General features: G+C 45.7%; 1 protein-coding gene across 1 annotated transcript in view; it reads right to left on the reverse strand.

Moving 5' to 3' along the window:
- The window catches only part of LOC118093937 (multiple epidermal growth factor-like domains protein 6), a 198,179-nt gene that overhangs the window by 99,958 nt on the left and 75,655 nt on the right, over positions 1 to 22,566 (reverse strand). Inside the window, exon 4 of the mRNA XM_060274215.1 lies at positions 12,392 to 12,514. Within this exon, the coding sequence (XP_060130198.1) occupies positions 12,392 to 12,514 (123 nt within the window). The remainder of the gene's footprint in view (positions 1 to 12,391; positions 12,515 to 22,566) is intronic.

A 22,566-nucleotide genomic window follows, 5' to 3' on the forward strand; every position in this document is an offset into this window, starting at 1 on the left:
GTACAAATTCACTGTTTATACAAAAATTCCACAATGTTAATAATTCATATGACCCCTAGGAACTCTCTTCCCTACTGCAAACTTAGCGCTCTGCCTGGCCCCGAGTGAAAGTGGTATGAAATTACTTTGAATACAACTCCACCCACACACCCCAGGATCCCATCGTAAGTGCTAAGTCTCCCTTAATGGATAGAAAATTCAGCACTTCCAACACAGTTATAGCTGCATCAGGAAGTACAGAACCCAAGACAACAGTTGGAAATGCTCATTATCATTTGCATTGCAATGTAGATGAAAAGTTCCTCATGCAAGCACTTCTCTCTCGCTAGAGCAAAGCTTACGATAATATAGGACAGGCATCCCCAAACTTTGGCCCTCCAGATGTTTTGGACTACAATTCCCATCATCCCTGACCACTGGTCCTGTTAGCTAGGGATCCTGGGAGTTGTAGGCCAAAACATCTGGAGGGCCACAGTTTGGGGGTGCCTGATATACCGGTAGGAGAACAATTTCTTCCAAATTGCCATGGGCACCGCAACCGGAGCACTACAACAGAAGTCAATACATGCTTCATAAATGCAATCTGACTCTTCCTTGAACTTAGTCGAGTTAATTGAGGTCGATAACCAAATAAGTGGCCTGAACATTAAGATGGTCAAACCCTCAAACAGCCTCTGCTGAAGAGTTGGATGCCAGGTGCATTGTATTTGAAAATAAGCAGGAAAGAGCAGCTTCGGGGGGGGGGGGGGTCACTCACATGTCTGTTTTATGACACTTATTATAACATGCAAAGCAGCCCTGACGTACTTTGATTCCACATCTCTTTGATGAAAACTATTCCAGAATTTGACCCTCTTACTGTTAAAACTCCTTTTCTGATTTTCAACCTCAATTGATTAACAGGCAATTTGTAGCTACTTGTTCCTTTACCCGGAGCTACCTCCAATCCAAATTCCTTCCTTTCTATTATGTTGCACATTTGTTGTTGTTGTTGTTTAGTCGTTTAGTCGTGTCCGACTCTTCGTGACCCCATGGACCATAGCACGCCAGGCACTCCTGTCTTGCACTGCCTCCCACAGTTTGGTCAAACTCATGTTCGTAGCTTCGAGAACACTGTCCAACCATCTTGTCCTCTGACGTCCCCTTCTCCTAGTGCCCTCAATCTTTCCCAACATCAGGGTCTTTTCCAAGGATTCTTCTCTTCTCATGAGGTGGCCAAAGTATTGGAGCCTCAGCTTCACGATCTGTCCTTCCAGGGAGCACTCAGGGCTGATTTCCTTAAGAATGGATAGGTTTGATCTTCTTGCAGTCCATGGGACTCTCAAGAGTCTCCTCCAGCACCACAATTCAAAAGCATCAATTCTTCGGTGATCAGCCTTCTTTATGGTCCAGCTCTCACTTCCATACATCACTACTGGGAAAACCATAGCTTTAACTATACGGACCTTTGTCGGCAAGGTGATGTCTCTGCTTTTTAAGATGCTGTCTAGGTTTGTCATTGCTTTTCTCCCAAGAAGCAGGCGTCTTTTAATTTCGTGACTGCTGTCACCATCTGCAGTGATCAAGGAGCCCAAGAAGGTGAAATCTCTCACTGCCTCCATTTCTTCCCCTTCTATTTGCCAGGAGGTGATGGGACCAGTAGCCATGATCTTGGTTTTTTTGATGTTGAGCTTCAGACCATATTTTGCGCTCTCCTCTTTCACCCTCATTAAAAGGTTCTTTAATTCCTCCTCGCTTTCTGCCATCAAGGTTGTGTCATCTGCATATCTGAGGTTGTTGATATTTCTTCCGGCAATCTTAATTCCGTCTTGGGATTCATCTAGTCCAGCCTTTCGCATGATGAATTCTGCATATAAGTTAAATAAGCAGGGAGACAATATACATATTAAATCTTAATATGTTGCACATATTAAGATTTAAATGCATAGCTCTGAGAAGAGGGTCAAACTTTACTATCCAGTGGAAGTAAAAGTTGCAACAAGGCTTCAATTCTACTTCCACTGTTGGAGATAGTATACTTCTGGATGCTAGTTGCTGGAAACCACAGGTTGGAAGAATGCTGTTGTGTTCAGGTCCTGCTTGCCAGTGTCCCATGGGCATCTGGGTGGCTACTGTGGGAACAAGATGTTGGACTAGATGGGACACTGGCAAGATTGAGCTGGGCAATTCTTAAGTCCTTATGGGTACTTTAAAATGGACATTCATGGATCAGGTGCCCATTCCCTAGATCAGGCATGGCCAAACTTGGCCCTCCAGATGTTTTGGGGCCACAACTCCCATCACCCTAGCCAACAGGACTAGTGGTCAGGGATGATGGGAACTGTAGTCCCAAAACATCTGGAGGGACGAGTTTGACCATGCCTGATCTAGATCAGGCTTCCTCAATCTCGGCCCTCCAGATGTTTTGAGACTACAATTCCCATCATTCCTGACCACTGGTCCTGCTAGCTAGGGATCATGGGAGTTGTAGGCCAAAAACATCTGGAGGGCCAAGGTTGAGGAAGCCTGCCCTAGATGAACAGTCATCAAATAAAGCTTGCAGGAAATTATTTGACACTTGAAGACTTCCAGAACTCTGCAGACACAATCCAATAAGACTTCAATATAATTAACACATGGTTTTTTAATGGGTTTGTGTATGTTCCAGTTTTCAGACAGGAAACTGATTGCCAAGTGATCATGAAGATGAGTGGCTATATCAGTGATTTGATGCATGGCTGACCCTTTGAACTCACAATTCCTGGGTCAAATCCCAACACAGTTAAGTGAAACCACATTGGCTCTCATGTCCTTCATTGGAAAATCTATGATATGCTCATTTGAAGAAGTAAATAATGTATGACTAAAGTGCAAATCATAGTATTTAGCACATATGGTCAACACAGAACATCATTTAAGTAGAGCTGTGCCATATTTTCCAGTTTTGATTTGCAAGTAGAAACAAGCAGATTCGGTGGAATTCCTCCCCACCCCCATAAGAACAGAAAGACTGTATAAAATGTTAACATAATTCCAATCTTGTTTGGCACCATTATTTCGCCTGGTTGTATCATCTTCTCATTTCTGGTTCAGCAATGTAAGCGGATCCTATCCCATCATTGAACACAGGGAGTGGAATCATGTTACAGTCCTACATAGCCAATTTAGATTTAGCTATGTGATGAGTTCAGCATGGGCTAGTGAGAATGAGCAACATTTAAATGAATAAGTGAACCTTATTTTTCAGCATAGCCAAAAATATTCATGAAAAATGTTGAGTAGCTGCAGCTCAGCTCATCCTCTTCCACCGAAAATCTTGGAAATTTGGAAAGGAATGGCAAGTATCAGTTTAAAGACTTGACAAAATAAAAATAAAAATCAATATGTTATTATTTGACACATGGCCGTTACATTTTTTAGTACTCGTTGAGAGTTAGTGCCTAGTTTTATGGAGAATGAAATAGTCTCAAATGTTACATGTTTTAGAAATTGGATACTTGCCAAAAGCTTTGATGATTTTTTAAAAAAATCTTAAGAATGTCTGCAGATCAAATTACAAGGATACAAGTATTACACTAATCAGTAAAACAAAAGACTGCTTTCATCAACAAGTGATCACAGGTTGTCACTCGTCTCTGGCTTCAGGAGATTTGATGGAAGAAAACTTGATGATATAAATTAGAAATGACAGTCCACTGAAGGGAGTTAACACGGGGGTCACGAACTCTTTAACTAATTTCTGAAGCTTATCAATGTGAAGAGACATATCTATTTTCAGCCTGTGTTGCTCACTCAAGAAATCAGAATGTGGGATAAACTGGTACCTTGAACTCTTTAAATTTTATTAATTTCACCCCACAAAGAAAATGACAGGGTCCTCCCCTGTGGTGTAAATTAGCTACGTGGAGAAATTTGTCCTACGGGTACAACCCTACACACACCAATTTAAGGCTTGGTTCTGTTTTGAAGAAGCTGCAAATAGGATTGGGCTATAAATATAATTTGTACATTTTTCGCCATGAGGTGCCATTTGTAGTCATTTCATAATGGAGATGCATGCATGTAAAACTAGTTGATTAAAAAGGAATGATGAAAGAAGACCGTCACCTGTGACAGATTTTTTTTTTTAAAAAAATGTGTGTGTGGGAGGAAACAACAAGGTTGCAGAACCTGTGCTGCTTCACAACACACACACAAAAAATGTTGTTCTCTTCTATCTGTTGCAGATCTCTCTCAAGGGTACTGTAAGAAGTCAAGACAAGGTAGAGGAAACCCATCATGTGGATCAAGAAAGAAAGATATAGGAGTGAGTGTCTGGGTCTCCCACAGGCACCTGATTTGCTACTGTGATAACAAGATGCTTGATTATGATGGGCTTTGGGCCTGATCCTGTAGCGCTCTCGGTACAAAAATGTGATAAAAGCTTTCATTTCACAGGGGACAAGAGTGGTGTTCTCTAGTAGACATAAAGTTTAGCCTAGAAAATGGAAACCTGTTGTGCTAGTGGAAGTCCTTGCACGGTCTTCTGCTAGTGGGGCATTAGTGGAATCCCACCCAAGAACTGCAAAACACACTAGTCACTATGTGGGTGATAAATAAGAGTTGCTCCCACTGAAATGAGCAAGAAATCCTGCCCGATAAACTACTAATGCTTCCATTCAAACTCATGGTGACTCCAAGTGGCTGGATTCACCACAACATTAAATAAGGCAGGAGCAGAAATGCAATGCTGTTTATGATTTCTGGCAATGTCTTATTCTCATATCGCTGAATTGGAACAGATCTTTATTGTTAGCAGACACAAGAAGCCACAAGGAACTTGCAGAGTGATCCATCCCATGCCATTGTTCCTAACTTCTGTTAGCCACAATGGCTAATAAAGAACCTAGACATGATGTTTCTCTTGCACTTGGTCAGTTTGCTAACAGACATGGGCAGATCTATCCTTCACTGATGTGTGTACCCTTCTTTGAACCCAGCTGCTTTAGGGACCTTCTCATTAACCCATTGCAAAGAATGAAATCTAGCCAAGGGTTGCACAGATAATCATTTCCCTCCCTTTGCCTGAACAGAGGTATTGAACATGCTGGGTATGGCTGATGGGAGTTGTAGTCTAACAACATCTATAGGGGCCCATGTGCCTGCCCTAACTGTACACCTATATCATTTTGAAAGTGACCTAGTATAATAAGAGAAGTCTCCAAATCTAAGCAATTAGTACTAAATAACTAGCCCAGTAAAGCCCATGGTAACAGAGCCGAAAAGTGAAGCTTTACACTCACTTTAATTAACAAAAGCCTTTGTTTGGTAGAAAACCTGAATCCGATTTTACAAAGTTTGTCACATACTGCATATGTTTTTACATTCTGTGTAACTAAGAAGTGAGATATGGGAGATAAAACTGTCATAACACAGCAGATGCAGAATTACACTTTGAAAAGCTAATCAATCCACTCCCCTCCGGCATTTTTATTTAGCGGGGCGCTACTTCACTAAACAGGAATTTACTTCACATCTGGAATTTACTTCCAGCTGTGAAGACTGCCCATTCCAGTACAGTGAGATAATCTAAAAGTTGTCTGCTATAATTAAACTAGATTACAGAAAAGGTTCTCAAACTGTCATAGCAGCCTTCCCCAAGTTGATGGAAGTGTCAAAACCTCAACAAATGTAAGAGTAAGGGCTGGTGTTTAAAAACCGAAAGACCACGGGGAAGCTGCCAAAAAGCACTTACAATCCTTTACGCTGATAGTATATAGCAGCTTTAAGGATGATAAGATAGCACCAGCATTTAGACAGAGAGCAGCTGTGTGAAAGAGACTTGTAAATAAAGTTACAGGGCTGAGGAATGGAAATAAAAATTAGTAATGCCCCTGATTAGAACAGGGGTCGGAAATCAGCTCAAGGGCCACATTTCTGTGTGAAAAACTTTCGGAGGGCCTCATGCCAGTGGTAGGTGAGGCAAGAGGCAAAAATCATCACGGCCAGAGGGAAAACTGGGTAGGGAAACATATGCTACTCTCACTTTTGTACCACATGTTGCATTTGCAGCATAAGGTTTTTCTAGACACCCCGCCTCCCAATTCTCCACTCAAGCAAGCAAGAGGAATTGCTACAGGTCAAGGATACATCCCAGACAGGCAATATCACTCACGGAAGGCACACAGCAAGGCCTGTGAGGAGTGTGGCCTAAATAAGGCCTGAGGGCCAGAGAGAGAGAGAGAGTTCTAGAACACCGCATGGGCTCCCCTGGCCTCAGTTTCCTCACCCCTAGATAAAAAAAGGTATCTTCTGTATTACAGGGAAGGCTGGCTTAGTACTATTTCTTCTTCTTTGGCGATCACTCATAGCCGAGTAAGATTGTCTTCCATGAACACGATTTTAACAGTGAATCTGTAAGTGACTGTAGAGGCCAATTCTGGGTCCACACGTCCCTTCCACCATGAGGACATAGGTTTCCGGGTGGGAGTTGATCATGGTGAGGGTTTGACAAGTGTGCCGTCCTGTTAGCGCACTTCTCAATTTCGTCTTGAGTTCAAGCATCTTCAAAGTCCATGGCACCCTTGGTAAAGGCTGTTCTCCAATTGGAGCGCTCGCAGGCCAGTGCTTCCCAGTTGTCGGTGTTTATACTACTCTTTTTTCTTCTTTTTTTTAGATTTGCCTTGAGAGAGTCTGTAAACCTCTTTTGTTGATCACCAGCATTACGCTTTCCATTTTTAAGTTCGGAATAGAGTAGTTGCTTTGGAAGACGATCATCAGGCATCCGCACAACATGACCAGTCCAATGAAGTTGCTGTTGAAGAATCATTGCTTCGACACTGGTGATCTTTGCTTCTTCCAGTACACTGGCATTGGTTTGCCTGTCTTCCCAAGTGATGTGTAAAATTTTTCAGAGATACGATTGATGGGATCTTGCGAGGAGTTGGAGATGGCATTTATAAGTGGTTCATGTTTAGCAATGTTTATATACTGACTGGCTGTAGATCTACAGGATCTTAGACAGTGAACTCTCCAAGCCCTACCTGGAGATGCGAGAGACTGAAAGTGGAAGCTCCTGCATGAAAAGCAGGTGTTCTACTGAGCTATGTCCTGTCCTGCTTGGAGAATGGGCAAATATTGAAACATACTGTTGAAGGTCCCCTTTGTTAACCCAAAGCCAGGAGCATCTTTCAGAAGACGGTTTCTACAACCCCCTGGCATCATTAGCTCATGCTTTGCTAGAGCTCAATATGGTGGCATTGTACATTTTTGTGGGAATCCGATGCTCATCTCTAGATGATCCAAATACTGCTCCTCTGCTTGAACCCTCAAAAGCAGCAAACTGCCATCCTAGTCTGATACTAACCGCCACTGATCTCTCTTTTCGACATATCCTTGGTGTAACAATAAGTAGTGCCATGACAGATAAATCTTTGCATTCAGAGAAATAATGGGTTTCTGGAAGACTTATGGATTGACTCAGTTTAGTGAGCTAGAAAGCCTTAAGTGTTTATTAGTATAATGATGGATAGGAATCACAGTGGCACTCATGCATTGTAACAGCATCAAGCCAACATCGACCGCACTAACAGCATGTAAAGTTAACAAGACTTCTAGCTGACTTTCCCTATTTCTGGATATGTGAATTATCTAAGCCAATCAAAAGAAAACCACATGAGAACTGAATGGAAAACCTCAATTAAAAAGAAGGCTGCAACAGCAGCTGGTAGCTTTCTGGGGAAGTTAACTCATCAGCTTTTCTGAGTGGGATGGAGTATGGGGTACATTTAATTGCAACAAATATTTACAGTGGAGTACACCCAACGTGTTAAAATACTGGAAGACAAAAGAGGATTCTTGAGTGAAATCCTAACTCAAAATGAAACTTGATGTTTTGTGCAACTAAAGGGAAATAAAAAGGTAAAGGACCCCTGACAGTTAAGACCAGTCGCAGATGACTCTGGTGTTGCAACACTCACCTTGGTATTTTACAGGCCGAGGGAGCCAGCGTTTGTCTGCAGACAGTTTTTCCAGGTCATGTGGCCAGCATGACTAAGCTGCTTTTGGCGCAATGGAACACCAAAACCAGAGCAGCACACAGAAACACCGTTTACCTTCCTGCCGGAGCGGTACCTATTTGTCTACTTGCACTTTTTTGCATGCTTTCAAACTACAGTACAGTACTAGGTTGGCAGGAGCTGGGACCGAGCAACTGGAGCTCACCCAGTCGCGGGGATTCAAACCGCTGACCTTCTGATTGGCAAGCCCAAGAGACTCAGTGGTTTAGACCACAGCACCAGCCAGGAAATAGCTGTATGGAAAACATCCATGATAACTATTTTTAAAAACGTGTTTGTTTTGCAAACAGGAGTGCTCTTATCCAGGAGACCAAAAGCTATGCATCAGGGACAGGTAACATGGTACCCTCCTGAAGTTGCTGGACCTCAGCTCCCATCAGTCCCAGTCAGCATGAGCCAAGGGACAAGGAAGATGGGAGCTGCAGTCCAACACTGGGAGGGCACTATGTTGGCTACCATTTCTATGACGAGAAACTCCACTAATGAGAAAGAAGCCTCTCGGCAATAGAGGCCAGGCAAGCAAGCAAGCAGTTTAAAATCACCCATCCAGTAAACTTATGCAGGAGACAATGCAGATCAAAGCAAACCGAGACACATACACCCATGAACAGCCTGACACCATACTGGTGGAATCAAAGGATACTTTATTCTTCACTGACCACAATCCTGCATTTAAGAGTCTCATGCTCTACCAACTGAGCTATCCCAGCTTCTAGCTTCTAGAATGTTTTGAACTGTTTTTAGAATGGTGATGGTGTATTTGCCACCATGGGCTCCTTTGAGAGCCAGTGTGGTGTAGTGGTTAAGAGCGGTAGACTCGTAATCTGGGGAACCGGGTTCGTGTCTCCGCTCCTCCACATGCAGCTGCTGGGTGACCTTGGGCTAGTCACACTTCTTTGAAATCTCTCAGCCCCACTCACCTCACAGAGTGTTTGTTGTAGCGGAGGAAGGGAAAGGAGAATGTTAGCCGCTTTGAGACTCCTTCGGGTAGTGATAAAGCGGGATATCAAATCCAAACTCTCCTTCTTCTTCTTCTTTGGGAGGAATTATAGAATCATAGAATCTTAGAGTTGGAAGGGACCTAAGGGTCATCCAGTCCAACCCCCTGCAATGCAGGAATTTCAGCTAAAGCATCCATGGCAGGGTGGGAGATAAAATGGATGGATGCATGGACAAATAAATAAGAAAAACATCTGGAGGGCCCCAGGTTCACCATCCATGCTCTAGGATCAGTGCCATAAGAGCACAGCCTTTATGGGCCAAATTATTGCTCAAGTTTCAAAATTCAAAATCAGAGAAACTTGCAGAATGACCGTATCTCCTTGCCATATTGGATCAGGTCACTAAAGCCAGAAATATGGGTGGGTAGCAGAGATTTCTTGGCCAACAGAACCTCACGTGAAAGTGAGATGCAAGTCACAAGGGTGATCACTCTCGGAACTCGATGTAGTATCTAGAGATGTAAAATTCCGGAAATTTTGAAGCTTGGAAAACCCCCCTGGTTTTTTTCAGTTTCCCCCCAGAAAAACTGAAAATTTTGGGAAATTTTTGGAAAAATTGAAAAAAATGCTACATTAGCACTTCTTTTTTCTTTTCCAGATTGAAAGTCATTCTGTTACTTTAGAAACATAAAATATAACTATGGATAATTTTAATGGGCATAAAATTATCACAACTCACATATTAAAAATATAGTGTATCCAAACAGGAACTGAAATTTAACTTGTCATTCATCACTGTTTGCTATGCAACATGCTTACTCCACCTCCCATGTTTTGCCCATGAGACCTTATGTATTTCCTCACACTGATGTGTGTGGTCTGTTAACCACTTTAGCTACTACTATATGCTTAAATTAGTTTATTTCACTTTTTAAAGACTGTTTTACAGCATTTAATGTTTAAAATATTTTCATTTCTTTTTTTTCTTTCATAACACTTCTCTGATTGCCACAACAACACATATACTTTAAGGCCCTTTTTGTTGCTCTATATTTTCTGCCAGTGCTTTGAGGCCTAGTGAAGAGGAACAGAACCAATGCATGCCACACGCATGCAAAAACAAAACTGAAACCTTTTTCTTTTCTGGTGACAACAGCACCTCCTAAAGGAAGAAGTGTATCTTGTTCTTGCATTGGAGAGTTCAGTTTGTAACCTAGGACTTGCTTGTCCTCACAGAAATTAGAATAATCTGATACCATACATATTATTTTTTTAAAATGATTTAAAAAATATTTGAACCCCTTATCTTAAAATATTTTATTCATCATGTTAAAATAAAACATTCCATAATCTATGTTTTATTTTTCCAATTTTTCGGGGGGAAACGGAAAAAACAGTTTTCCCCGAATTTTTCCCCAGGCCTTCACATCTCTAGTAGTGTCGTTATAAAATCTGATCACTAATACAGCAGCCTCAACCATATCTGGAGATGTTAAAATTGTGAACACTCTATATATATATATATATATATGCCCTGAAACAAGAGATTTCACACATCTAAACTATATTGATATAAAAGATTGCTAGGGTGATTCACAGGCATGTTAGACCAAAGGTCCTTTATGTGGTTGACGTTAAAAGGAATATCTACATTTGGACACTGCAGGGGGGAAGATATGAGTTGCCAAGGCGAACACAGAGCATCTGCTAAGAACAGTAATGCCTCAGGATCCTTACCTTCTACTATGTCAATTGCAGCCTCTAATTCAGCCCAAATTCAGTGTCTGAATAAAAGAGTAGCTGCAGGCAAAATGAAGATTGCAAACGAGAACCAGTTCATTTCCGATATAGCAGGCTATTTGATCGAGAGATATTTGCTAGCTTCTGAAAACACACACAAAACGTAATCAGGTCAACCCTCCCCATAACAGCCTCGTCTGAAAATCTTATCATCATCATCATCAAGAAGAAGAAGAAAGAGAAATGAAGCTGGGTCGTAGATAAAACTGGATTGAAAAACTTTCACAGGGCCAAGCAAGACCTGAGAAAGTGGAGGCAGTTTCAGAGACTTTCAGAATTTCTTAAATTTGGGAGAGGAGATTGATCCACTTTAAAAAAGGAGTGGCTGAGAGTTATAGTCCACTGTGCGTTAAATTGGTAAGAGAAATAAGAAGGGGGAGGGACCCCTTTGTTGCATGGCAGCATTCCCAATTGAGAATGGCCCAATGGACACAATACTGTGTCATTCTCATATTGTTGGATAAAAAAGGATGGTGGCAGCCCAAGAATGTCCCTCCCACAACTGCACAAAAAGGAATAAAGCCTGGAATCGGATGTTTTGCGAAACTGGGATAGGTGGGATTGAATGTTAGCACTGCTGTATCATCTTTAAGGGTGGAATTCAATGCCACACACTTCCAATCATTTCCTTTGTGCAAGTATTTCAGCTAGCCAGATGGCATGACCCCCCTCTCCTCCCCCTGTTCTCTGTTCTGCATGTTTGTTTGTTTGTTATATATTAAATTAATATCCTATCCTTGCTTCCAAAGGACAGATTGTTCTAAAAACAATTACAGGGCAGATATAGACTGGGAAAGATCTTTAGCTACCGGTAAATGTCTTGTGGAAGAGGAATGTGTTTAATAGGCACAAGAAAGGTAACAGAGATGGTGCCTGGATAGTATTTCATTTGAAGGAATTCAATAGCACCGAAGACCTCCTGATAGAATGGTTTCACCTCACCTGCAGTATGCAGTGTATATGCTATTTCTAAAATGTCAGATTTGTGAAGGTGATGATGATATGTTCCCTGTAGGGAAGAGGAACCTGTGGCCCACCCAGTGATGTTGGACTACAACTGCCATTATCTCTTACCATCAGCCATGCTGGGTATGGATGATGGGACTTGTAGTCCAGCAATATCTGGAGGGCAACAAGTTCCCCATCCCTGTTCTGTGTGTTCCGATCAACACACCTAATTGCTGCTTGAATAAATCTTTATGCAATCTGTGCTGTTGTATCTCGCCTCATGCTATTGATTTGATCTTCTCAGTCAAGCTACTGTAGAAGCACTGATAACAGAAACTCCAGAATGCGATAATCATTGTCATTATATTTTATTTGAGAAGTGTCTACAATTGACGAGGCACTGTTCAATGTATATACCGTAAGACAAATCCCAGCCAGCAGGCTTCCAGAGTCAAAATGGAACATGGAAGAATCCATTCAAACTATACTCGGATATATTCTTTTTGAACAGATACCGTTTACAACTGCAGTTTCATAATCAAGACGTAAGCATTCTCAAAACAACAGTTTGCATGAATATCTTTCATTTGATTTCCAGACAACTAAAGCTATTTTTCCAGTTCAGTAAATTGCTCATTAAACAAGAGACAGTGAACGGATTGTTACCTTCACAAGATTTCCGGTCTTCTCTCAGTTTCTGGCCAGCTGGACATTTGCAGTAGTAGCTGCCAATCATATTGCAACATTGGTCCTGACATCCTCCATTGGCAATGGCACATTCATTGACATCTGTGGTGAGAAGCATTTTTATGAAGGTGAACACAGAAAGCAGCATGTACAACATTTACGGTTAAGGTTAGCCATGTTTATTTTGCCTTGTACCAGAAGTGTTACCAGAGCAGCAAGTAATTCCAAAGGAGGTCTCCCTCACTGCTTTTATCCTCAAAACAACCATCGGAGGTATGTTAGGCTGATTGACTCAAGGTAACCCAGCGAGCTGAGTTGGGATTTGAACCCAGGTCTGCCCTGTCCTAGCCCAGCACTCTAACCTCCATAATCACACAGACTCTCACTTCCTCCACCTCATGCAGACCTGCACAACTTGTCACCAACCAAAACAAATCATGAATCACTAATTAAGCAGGGTGACCACCAGCAGCTGAATCACCTTCCTGTTTTGGGGTGTCTGCATGGAGATATCAGAAATGGGTGGGCATGTTAAGGACCTGCCAGGCTACCATCTACAGCGGGGGGGGGGGGTTGCATCTGAGCGGGTGGGTCATGCAGACCTTTCTTGCTGTTGTGCCTCCAGGTACAGGATCATATTCTAACACAGAGGAGCAGCTATCGACTGGTTATGCCACCCCAACGTTCAGATTGGACTGATGAAAAAGTGCCCCTGAGTCCCTCTTTGCAGGCTGCAATGTAATGTTTTGTGGCCGATCTATTCTGCAGTTTAAGGCCAGGGCTCTAACTTACAGCTGCTGAAATCCTCTTTCACCAGAATCCATTCTGCATATCCATTGTCGCTCAAGGTTGCAACCAATCTCTCCTCTTGAAAAATGCCTTGACATGTAACAAGTTTACCAAGCTGGATCTTACAAATATTCAATGTTGCTCAGACATTCAAGCCATTTCTACTGACACTGCAGACGTTTCAGAAAATAAACGGGGTGACTTGTGTGTCTAAGAGCAACACCCAGAAATAAATTTTCCAGCGGCGGCATTCAAGGCAGAAAGTTTTCAAAACTACTCAATGGTAAAGATCAGAACCATGTAGCTTTGAAAACCAAAGCAAAAGTGTTTAACTTAACGATTTCTCATTCCAGTGTCTACAATATTTTGTACAGATAAAGGAACAATATTGACAGAGATGCTCACCGGCTGCAGCCTTTCAAACGGGAAAACCACTTCCGTGCCTTTGCCGGAGGTGGAGTTGTGGGCAGACCGAAGAGCCCATTGCGTGGGGGCTGCGGTGTCAGCCCCTACGCAATGGAAGTTCCCGCCTGCGTCACCCACGCCCTTGTCCAATAGGGATGAGGGGGCGGGGCCGCGGCGTTTAAACCCCGCCGCGCAGCCGGAACTCACCCTCTTTCTCACAGTTTGCCGGAGCGAACAGAAGCATATCTGCTGTCTCTGCTGTTCCGCCTTTCTGCTGTTTTCTTGGCTCAGTTTAGGTTGTATTCGGACCCTTGGACGACTTCGGAGGAGCCGCGCGGCTACTGCTCGTCAGCTGTTCGGGCTGCTTCCGGGTGCTGGGGAGCACGATCGCCACGCGACGCTACCGCCTCTCAGCTGTTCCGTCGCGTTCTCAGCAGCGGTTTTCTCCCGCCCAGCTCCTCGATCCTCGGCAAGCTTGCCACTTCATCAGGAGGGTCCCCGGCAACGGAAGTAGGGAAGACTTGGGGTGCAGAGTCGAGGCGGCTGCCTCCTCTCCCCTCCGCTTCTGCCCAGTGAAATTTTTTCCTCGACTGCATCCACGAAGCCGGGTGAGCGATTTCCAATTGCATCCCCTCTCGGCTCTTTAAAACCTTCTTAGAGTCAGCAGCTGCAGCTGATTTGCCGGTTAGAGGCAGCAACTTCCCCTTAACCCCTTATTACTCTGCCTAATTGCAAGGTTCCTGATCGTGTCGTTTTTCTTTTCTCCCTTAAGCCCTCCTGTATACCCCCCCTTCCTACAGCCCCAGCGTCAGAGCGGTTTAATTTATTCTTGCTTTAATTTTCCTCGCATTAAGCCCTTCAGTTTAGTAAGCTAGCCTCCGCCTCCGGTCAGCGGATCACCTCTTATCAGCTGGGGATCGGCACAGCGCGCGTTCAGCCGCTTTTGCTTGCGCCTACAGCCCAGCGGAAAAAACAGAGTTTTCTCTTCTTTTGTTAGCTGCAGATCTCGTGCTTCCTTGCAGTGGCCGCCTGTTATCCCTGGTGTAGCCTTGTTTTGTTTCGCCTTGTTTGTATTCGGCTGGGGCATTGGTCCGGTGGGGGGGGTGAGACCACGTGTGCCTGGCAGCCATCTTGAGTGGTCCGTCGCTTTGGTCGTTCCGAGGCGCCATTTTGTGCGTGGCCAAGTGTGTCTCCTAGCGGCCGCCATTTTGAGTGAGGCTATTGCTGTGCATATCTGGCAGCCATTTTGAGCGTGGCTCTGAGTGACCTTCATCAGCAGCATTTGCGTTTGCAGAATTAAATCAATCAATTAAATCAATCTATCATAGCAGCATTGCGTTTTAAGCATTTCTTGCAGAATTAATCCCTTTTTCATAGTCAGTGACCGGGTGTCAGCGCTTTAGCGCGCAATTAGCTGATAGCGTCCCAATTTAATCACGTGGGAACAGTGAATTTTTAGCGGACTTTAATTATTGATCAATTAATTAATTGATTGGTGAACTAGCGCATCTTCAGGCTGGTGGGGCATTATTAGATCATAATCACAGTTATCGATTATTTAGTAGAGAAACTGAGCGACCTTTGAGTTTATTATAGTGGAATTTATGTGCATATTGTAATTGTCGATTAACATAAATAATTAAATTGATTGGTGGTCGCCAGCATCTTGCAGCGGTGGGTTAATTCCCTGTGCACGATTAGATTAATCTGCTATATATTGGAAACCTATTAATAGTTTACAGAATAAATACGCTCCATAATAACAACTATAATACCTAATATATAATAGCAATAAATTAATAAATAAATTAAAAAAAAAAAACTTAAAAAAAAAAAAAACTTAATTAAATTATTAATTAACTTAAAAAAAAAATTAATTAAATAAAAGAATATAATTAAATAAATAAAATAGCAGCAAATTTTATTTATTGCGTGCAATTCGGCTAATTTCATTTCCTTTGAGGGGTGCCTGAGCTTGTTTAGATTTGAGTTAGCGACCATGACATCCAAGGGCAAGCAGAGCTCGGCCAAGAGCCTGGCGGCTAAAGTGAACCCTAAGGCGTTCGCCCAGGCAGTCAATGCCTTGCAGTCCATTTGCGGCCAGCTGGGCCCTCTCTGCAGCACGCTGGTTCCGCTAGCCGAAAGCTTGCAGGATGAGTCTCCACCTAATTCGCAGGATTGTGTGGCAGACACCCAGTTCGAAGACCTGGATGGCCCGTCCACTTCCGCGTCCCTGTTTTCTACTTCCACCTCGGGTGGGGGGGGTAGTGGCCTGGTTCAAGAGCCGCGGACCCGGTTGCAGAAGGCCCGTTCCAATACTCCCGGCCAGCAATCGGTGGCCTCGGGGTCTCAGGCGCCGGGTTCTCTCAGTGGAGCTGCCCAGTTTGTTGCAGGCCAGCAGGGGACCCAGCCCGCGGCAGCTGCAGCGCAGCAAGGGGCGCGGGCGCGTGATTCAACCACGGACGACGAAGCAGCGGGGCGCGCAGTGGGCGGAGAAACGGAGTCGCGGGACGAAGAAGACCGACGCCAGGGTGGAAAGGCGAAGAAGAAGTCGGCGAAGCGTAAGAGGAGCAGAAGGGACGACTCGGACGACGACACAGGTACGTCCTCAGATTCGGAGTGCGACATCCCAATGGAGGATTATTGGGGTGTGGGTGAAGACCAGATGGGTTTCCCTCTCTGGGTGCACAAGAGGAGGGCCAGCACCCACCGTAAATCATTTAGGGGTACGTTGGAGTGGCGGGACGGTGCGTTAATTCCCGACGGAAAATATGCCACGAATTCGGACACGGATATCCTTTTGGGCTCGCACCTGTCAGATAAGAAGAGGGAGAAAATTTTAAATGGGGACTATATTGATGTTTTCACCATCCTTCCACTGACTCAGATGATGGGAAAAGGGGAGAGGCGCAGGGATTACAGGGGTCGGCGTTATAGGACGCCTCGGGCCGACCGCACGTTTGAAAATTGGTTAGAGGGCATACACATTTGGGCGGCCGTGATCTCTGCGGCATATCCAAAGCGAGCGGTGCACCTATTTGCATACATGGCCGACGTTAGGTTGGCTCACAAGATGGCGGGGGAGACGGCAGCTTTGAACTATGATGAAGACTTCCGCAGGAATGCTTCAAAAAACCCAAAAACGCGTTGGGATCAGCGGCACCAGCACTACTGGAGTAACCATGTAGTGCCGTATGTTGATAAAAAACAAACTGACCCCCCAAAAGCCAGCAGGTTTGAACCCAAAAAAGACCCGCGGCGTAGGGTCTGCTGGGAGTTTAATAAGGGACTCTGCCAAAGGCCCAATTGCAAATATACTCACGAATGTGAGAAGTGCTTGGGTCAGCATCCGGGGGTATCCTGCTTCAAGGGGAAGCAGTCCTTTCGGGGGGCCAAGGGCAATTCTCACCAGGGCCCCAGATACCCCCCCAGTGCCTCCCACGGAGCAACCTCAGGACAGAATAGATTCTGACTGTTCTCTAGCCATGGCCTACTCCCCTGTGAAACTGAACCCCTTAAAGATGTTGCTAGCCCTATACCCTAACAGACCTGCGGCTCTGTACCTGGAGGAGGGTTTCTCTTCAGGTTTTCGCATCCCCGTTCGGATTCCGCCTTCCTCTACCGACCCACCAAATCAGAAGTCAGTTAGGGAACGTCCTGATATAGCCATCAAAAAAATAAACAAAGAACTATCGGCTGGCCGGGTCGCGGGCCCATTTTTAACTCCACCTATAGCTGACCTCCACATTTCCCCGCTAGGCATAGTTCCAAAAAAGGCCCCAGGAGAATTTAGGTTAATTCATAATCTTTCTCACCCAAAGGGTAGCTCAGTTAATGACGGTATCCCGCAAGAGCTTTGTACGGTAAAATACGCCTCCTTTGACCACGCAGTGAAGCTGGTCCGCCAGTTTGGCAAAGGGGCCTTGATGGCGAAGTGTGATATCGAATCGGCCTTCCGCCTCCTTCCTGTAAACCCCCACGACTACAAATGGTTGGGTTTTAGGTTCGGGGGCGCTTATTTCATCGACAAAGCTATGCCCATGGGATGTTCCGTCGCATGTTCGGCCTTTGAAACTTTTAGCACATTCCTGGACTGGGCCCTTCGTGCTAGGACTGGTCTGTTAGGTGTCACACATTACCTAGATGACTTCCTTTTCGTGGGTGGAGCGCACAGTGTTGACTGCGCAGGCCTCATGAAGGCCTTCGCTTCCCTTACAAGCGAACTAGGGGTGCCGCTTGCAGCTGAAAAAACCGAAGGACCTGTGTCTCGCTTGACGTATTTAGGTATCGAATTGGATACGGTAGCCCAAACCTCGCGTTTACCGGCTGATAAACTAACAGCCCTTAAGGAGTTGATTAGACAGCTTATTCCCCGCAAAAAAGTCACGTTGAGACAAATGCAATCGCTACTAGGGCACCTTAATTTCGCTTGCAGGGTAATCTCACCTGGGCGCCCCTTTTGCCTAAGGGTTGCCAGGCTCACTGTAGGACTAACCCGACCGTTTCATAGGGTTCGCTTGCCAAAAGGGGTCAAAGCGGACCTGGTGAACTGGCTGACCTTTCTAGAACAATACAATGGCGTATCTTTATGGCAGGATAGCATTTCACTATATTCAGACTTTCAGATTCATTCTGACGCGGCGGGCGCATTGGGTTTCGGGGTATATTTCAGAGGGAGATGGTGTGCTGAACCTTGGCCTCCTAGTTGGAAAAATACAGACATTACTCGGGATTTAACATTTCTAGAATTCTTTCCCATAGTGGTAGCAGTGCATCTTTGGTCGGACGACTTCAGGAACCGGAGAGTCTGCTTCAACACGGACAATCAAGCGGTAGTCAGTGTGCTTACCAAGCAATCTTCGCGGTCGGAGAGGGTGTCTGCCCTCCTACGGCGTTTTGTGCTGCGCAGTCTCGAGTTAAATATGCACTTCTCAGCCAAATTCGTGCCGGGGCAAAATAATAATATCGCAGATGCTTTGTCTCGTTTCCAGATGGACCGCTTTCGCTCATTAGCACCAGATGCGCAGCAGTATCCAGAGAGGTTCCCGGAACACCTATGGAACCTTGGAAACGGGAAATCCTAAAGGGAGTATTTGCTTCCGTGGCCCCCGCCACCCTCAGCTCCTATAAACGAGCATGGGCAGAGTTTCTATCCTTCCGGCAGAAGGGTGCTGATGTGCGCCTCGAGAGCCCACCAACCCCCGAGGAGGTTATGCAATACGTGGTATACCTCAGAGGGCTGGGTCGCGCCGCCAAGACTCTTGGCATCCACACTGCAGCTATCACCTTTTTCTCGAAATCTCTTTATCTTACAGACCCGTGCGATAACTTCCATTTGCGTAGAGCAATGGAAGGCTGGCGTAGGCTGCAGCCTCCTGTTGCAGATTCCAGGCGGCCCATCACGTTCGAGATGCTTACCCAAATCCATAGGCAATTGAGAACTCTTTGTTGGTCCAAATTTGAAGCGCGGCTGTTTTCGGCAGCCTTCTCGATAGCTTACTTCGGGGCCCTTAGGGTTGGGGAAGTGGTGTGTGAGGACCACCCTGATGGTGTTACCCGGGGCATATTATTACGGGATCTATCGCTGTCCGAAGCCCAAGCTATTGTACGCGTCCGCCACTCAAAAACGGATCAGAAGGGGAAAGGCGCTAGCATTCGCCTCCCGGCGACAGGCGCCGCAGGCCCTTGTCCAGTGAAGGACACTAGGCGGTATCTTTATCTCCGACCGCCGGGTCCTGGCCCGTTACTCATTCACCATGATGGTGCTCGGCTCACTCGGCAACAATTTACCAGGGTACTTCGCAAAGCCATAGCATCTTGCGGGTACAACCCCACAGAATTCTCTGCCCATTCCTTTAGAATTGGCGCAGCCACTTCCGCTATGCACCTAGGCTTGTCAGCGGAAAGGATCCAAGAGATGGGGAGATGGAAGTCGAATGCTTACAAGCGGTACATTCGCACGTAGGTTGTCTCTGGTGGCTCATCCGGCTTTTCATCTCTACTTTTCAGGTTATCATTTCATCCGGGTTTGGATAGCGGGGCACAGTATAGTGCACTGGGCCCAGAGAAGAGCAATTGAAGTTGGTCTGGGATGCGGACTCGGCCTTCCAGGGAATGTGGAGGTTTCCTGGATATCCAGGAGGGGTATGCGGTGGAACGAGTTGCTGCCGATCATCCAGGCCCGGGCTGCCTCACTTGGCCCCCCAGATGTCTTGATTGTGCAACTCGGGGAAAACGACTTAGCCTACCGCAACGCGGTCGATTTGAGGAAACATATATTCAAAGATTTTGACATTATGAAGGAGAGTTTCCCGCGGATGACGTTATTGTGGTCCTCCCTGCTGGAAAGGCGCATTTGGCGCGATGGCCGTTGCCCTAAAGCCTTGAACAATTCCAGGAGGCTTTTGAACTCAGTCGTGGCCCGCAGAGTGTTATCCTTGAATGGCCGGGTTATACAGCATCCCACCCTGAAACGAAGTGAAGCAGCCCTCTATCGCGATGATGGCGTTCACCTTTCTCCGATCGGGAATGATGCCTGGCTACGGAACGTTATTGCTGCCATACGAGATGTCCTGAATAATGTAGATCTTAATTAGGCGAATAAGAGAGTAGGGTCACACTCCCCCGATAATATCCGAATTCATATCTTAAAACAATTTAACCAAGTGCTAAACTACTAATTAGGGTTACGCTCAAATTAACCTCTGGGTGATTATAACATGTGAGCGGATTGGCGGCGAGCCTGGGGGGGCTCGAGTGGCGGTTAGGCGTTGGAAATTTGCATAACAATAAGATGGAGGAGGGGCAGATTGCGTCATCACCTGCCCAAATTTGGAGAAGTAATTCCGTTAAAGGATTCCGGGGGCGAGGCTTGGTCCAGAGCCTGGAGTCGCCAGGGCCGTAAGGCACGCCCCGTACGGTGGCCACAGAAGGAGTTCCGGTTGATCGGCATCGCCGGGTTCCTTACTGGTGGTTAACTTCTCACGGACTTCAACACACGGGTTGGAGTCGGATTTAGTCTGATAGGTTCCAACGCCTAAGCCAATTCCGCTCAACATGCATATTTAATAAAGTTGTGGCCTGAACCACCCATTTAACCTTTAAATTCTGTGTCACGTGTCATTATTACACTGCTCGGAGGGCATTGCTACACAAAACCACTTCCGTGCCTTTGCCGGAGGTGGAGTTGTGGGCAGACCGAAGAGCCCATTGCGTGGGGGCTGCGGTGTCAGCCCCTACGCAATGGAAGTTCCCGCCTGCGTCACCCACGCCCTTGTCCAATAGGGATGAGGGGGCGGGGCCGCGGCGTTTAAACCCCGCCGCGCAGCCGGAACTCACCCTCTTTCTCACAGTTTGCCGGAGCGAACAGAAGCACCCGCCCACCCGCCCCTTAAAAAGAGAATAGGGGGCGCTGCTGCGGACCTGGTCGGTTGCCTGGTTAGTCAGTGGACCGGGTAGGACTTTTCCCATACTGGGCTAGCCATGATGGGTTTTTCGCCTACCTCGTAGCATGTCGTCACAACTTAGGTTAGGCGGTTAGGCGTTGGAAATTTGCATAACAATAAGATGGAGGAGGGGCAGATTGCGTCATCACCTGCCCAAATTTGGAGAAGTAATTCCGTTAAAGGATTCCGGGGGCGAGGCTTGGTCCAGAGCCTGGAGTCGCCAGGGCCGTAAGGCACGCCCCGTACGGTGGCCACAGAAGGAGTTCCGGTTGATCGGCATCGCCGGGTTCCTTACTGGTGGTTAACTTCTCACGGACTTCAACACACGGGTTGGAGTCGGATTTAGTCTGATAGGTTCCAACGCCTAAGCCAATTCCGCTCAACATGCATATTTAATAAAGTTGTGGCCTGAACCACCCATTTAACCTTTAAATTCTGTGTCACGTGTCATTATTACACTGCTCGGAGGGCATTGCTACACAATTGATCCAGGACTTGACTCTAATGACCTTCTTACACAATTATCAAGTACCCCTGGGTCTTACCTATACTATAGTTCAGTAGCCGGCTGCAGCACAGGGTGGATTAATTTAAATACAGGTAGTTTAAATCAATGGCTTAAATCACGATTTAAATCACTAATGGATCAATCCAAAGCATGGGAAGCCAAGGTAGAATATACTGTCTTAAATTAAGGTGGTGTAAAGGGTGCTGAGCTACTGAGCTGGCCCAAGCCTGGAAACCATTGCTACTACAATTTACTTATTAAATTTGCATAATGCCCTTCATCTGAAGATCCCACAACAGAAAAATACAAACTGGGAATACAAAAATACATAATAAAACAAATAACAAACCAATACCCCCCACTAGTTAAGGCAAGCAGTAGCAGAAGAAAAAGTACTGCTGTTGTTTTTGGACATCCTTCCCATTTTTCCTGCACAGCTGTGTTTTATGGGTTGCCAGGTCACATCACCAAGCGTGAAAAATCTTAGGATCTAGTCCATGCCCCCCCACTCAATCCTGCCCCTACCACTCCCCTCTTTCAGGGCTTATGCCAGGCATCCCCAAACTGCGGCCCTCCAGATGTTTTGGCCTACAACTCCCATGATCCCTAGCTAACAGGAACAGTGGTCAGGGATGAAGGGAATTGTAGTCCAAAACATCTGGAGGGCCGAAGTTTGGGGATGCCTGGCTTATGCTGCCTTAAGATCTGCCAGACTCGGCTCAGCCAACTGAGTCCTGGCTCAGTCAGGAAGGGAGATATACATCCACCTAAGTCAGGATGAGAGATTCTGCTCACAAGTTGGAATGTCAAACCAGTGTGATAACATAGGAGCATAAGAAGAGTCTTCACAATGGCCAACCAGATGCCTGTGGGAAACCAGGGAGCAGAGCATGAGCACAACAGCACTATCCCATCCTGTGGTTTCCGGCAACTGCTATTCGGAACCATTGCTGCTTCCAACTGTGGAGGTACAGCATAGCCATCGCGGCTAGAAGACACCGACAGCT

The sequence above is a fragment of the Zootoca vivipara genome, chromosome 5, assembly GCF_963506605.1.
Source record: "Zootoca vivipara chromosome 5, rZooViv1.1, whole genome shotgun sequence".
Lineage (NCBI taxonomy): Eukaryota > Metazoa > Chordata > Lepidosauria > Squamata > Lacertidae > Zootoca > Zootoca vivipara.